At 42.1% G+C, this 2,619-nt stretch overlaps 1 protein-coding gene across 1 annotated transcript in view; it reads left to right on the top strand.

Annotated features, from left to right (window-relative positions):
* Positions 1–604: 604 nt before the first annotated feature.
* Positions 605–2,619, top strand: part of CUNH10orf90 (chromosome unknown C10orf90 homolog) — a 63,276-nt gene continuing 61,261 nt past the window's right edge. The window contains exon 1 of the mRNA XM_005424511.2: positions 605–727. Coding sequence (XP_005424568.2) covers positions 661–727 — 67 coding nt within the window. The 5' untranslated portion in view covers positions 605–660. The remainder of the gene's footprint in view (positions 728–2,619) is intronic.

The raw sequence follows: 2,619 nt of genomic DNA, 5'->3' as shown, positions 1-2,619 counted from the left end.
CTTCATTGTGTTCCATCATTAGTCTTGTGATCAATTATCAGAAGGATGATTATTAAATTGTTATTATATTCACTTACTATTATTATATTCATTTACTAATGATTTCTAAATGGCAAACATCGAGGAGAAAAACGGCGCTACCACTGGTTATTTTAAAAATTCGCAATAAAAATTAAAACACCCCAGTAGAAAATATCACCTTCAAAACATAATTTCAAAAATAACACTGCAATGGATTTTGGAGTAAATTAGGAACTTGCTGTGCTTTTTTCCCCCCCCTAAGAACAGGAATATTTTGGCGAACAGGTGCTCGCTATTCAAAAGTCCATTACAGGAGGTCATTACAGAAATATGTGCAAGCAGCAGATTTGAACATTTCCTCTTAACTTAGCTCCAGAACGCTCAGAGGGAGGGACACAACTTCAATATTTAACTCAAGAAGCTGCACTGCTCCCAACACCCAAGGTTGTCTCTAACCAGCGCACCCAGCTTTTCCCATGCCCGGGGTTGTTCAATCCGATTTTTGCGGGACACAAAGGCGGCAGGGAGCGGCTGCCGGAGCAGAGCAGCTGCAGCGGGCGCTGGAGGGTGAATAATTGATGTGCTGGCAGCTCCGGGCTGGTCCTGTCGCTGTCACCCGGCCGGGAGCGCATCCCGGGGATGCCCCGGCGAGCGCAGCCCTCGGGCATCCTCTGCACCCCGGGCTGGAGGGAATCGCGGCTTTGGGGTGAGTTTGGGCAACTTCGGGGGGGTTCTGAGCGTCCTGCCAGCTCCTTTCGCTCCTGTGCCTGTCCTTCTGAAAACAGACTCTGTTCTTTCGGAGTGTGAAGTGAGTTAAAGCCTAAAAAAGCAGGAAGTACTTTTTAACTCTAGGGAATATGTAAACAGCACCTACAGAACTGGCAATAAGTTATGATGAAGCTGTCTGAAATTATCTGGTGGTATTTAAGTTTTCAACCCCCCCCCCCCCCCCCCCCCCATGGCAAGCTACTAAAACTAAAGATATTTATGTTCCCTTTTATGATTTTCCCAAACTGAGGTTAATGTAATTCGGTGTCAAATGTGAGATCTTGAAAGTTTTGTTTTCCATAGGAAAAAAAAAAAGGTGGTTCCGTGTTGGAAGTTGAACTTGTGCTGTAGTTTTTATTCAGTTCAAGACATTTCTCAATGGGTTGAGAACATGACCCGAGACCTGCATTATGTTCTTCATTAATAACTCTGCATAAACTGCTCTATTTTACCTTAAAGTAGTAGAAAAGTAACTTAATTTTCCTAAGGATAGGGAGGAGATATATTTAATATATAAAGCACATGGCAGTGACGAACTAAAGCAACTCTCACTCCTTCTTTATAAGGTGAAAAACATCAAAGTATTTTTGTTTGTTAATCATTAACAGCACCTACCTATAATACGTGTTCAACTGTCTGAGTGCTGTTATTTTCCAGCAGTGAAGCTGCCAGCAGTGCCTGGGAGCTCTCAGGTAACTCAGTCCTTGGCACAGTTAAAAATTGATACAAAAGCAATCAGCTCCCGAGAGCAGAGGCCAGGGGTAGGAGCAGGGATGTGAGATGAATCATGAATAAGCCTTGATTGTGAATAACAAGTTCCCTCGCTTTTTATTTGTTTTTAATTGCACAGTCCACATTCTGCTGCTTCTGCTTTATTTCCTTTGTTTTGATCACAAAAGCATTTCTTCTTTGGCATCTCAAACCCAGCCAAATTTTGAAGGGATACAAGTCCAGCACAATGATATCTGGTGCTAACAGTAATTAAATGCCCATGTTAAAAAGAAAAAAAAATTAAAAAAAACCCAACAAAAACCAAGAGGTGAAAAGAGGATATGTAAACACCAGCAGATATGCAAAGAATGGATGTAATCCTGCACTCCTTAATCATGGGAGTCATCCTTATTCAGGAAAATAATCCTGCTGCTTTCAATAGACATCAGTGGGTGCTGGAGCACAGGCCCAGCTTTTCCAAGGAGATAACAGTGTTTTACCTGTTTTTTTTCTGCAGTGCAATTTTAGCAACATAGCTCTTGGTGATGTGTTTGAATGCATTAGTGATAATATTAAATTGGCTTTACCTGATGTCCGTTTTGCCTCTGCAAGCGTGAAAGAGAAAAATGGGATAATGGATGAGATGTGGCAGGGAGAAGGTGCAAACCCCACATGTTTTATTGGCTACCCCTGTTCCCTGTGTTTGCAAATCACTTTTTGGTCCATGGGATGTATCAAATTTGCCTTTTTTTTTTTTTTTAACATAGGATGCACTTTAGCACCAAAAAACTCCTGAAATCCCTTAAAGTATATTTGGTTCTCCCTAAAAGTGATGTTGATAAATATTGTCCAACTGATTTAAATACAAGGGGATTGTGATAATGTCCTGGGAATGTTTTTTACTGCTGTGATGCTCTGTGATCTTGCAGGAATTAATTCATATTTTTATATAAATGCGGTGGTTTTGTTGCCCTTGTCACCAGCCCAGCTCAGCATTTCTGAGCTCTGCCCTCCCAGCCCGAGCGGTGCTGCCCTGTAATCCAGGAGGGGGCTTGGGAGCACCTGAGTGCCCTTCCCCAGGCAGAGCATCTGTTAATGAGGAAAACTAATTACCTAAAA

Source organism: Geospiza fortis, unplaced genomic scaffold (genome assembly GCF_000277835.1).
Source record: "Geospiza fortis unplaced genomic scaffold, GeoFor_1.0 scaffold452, whole genome shotgun sequence".
Classification (NCBI taxonomy): domain Eukaryota; kingdom Metazoa; phylum Chordata; class Aves; order Passeriformes; family Thraupidae; genus Geospiza; species Geospiza fortis.
This window is presented reverse-complemented; position numbering and strand designations above follow the sequence as displayed.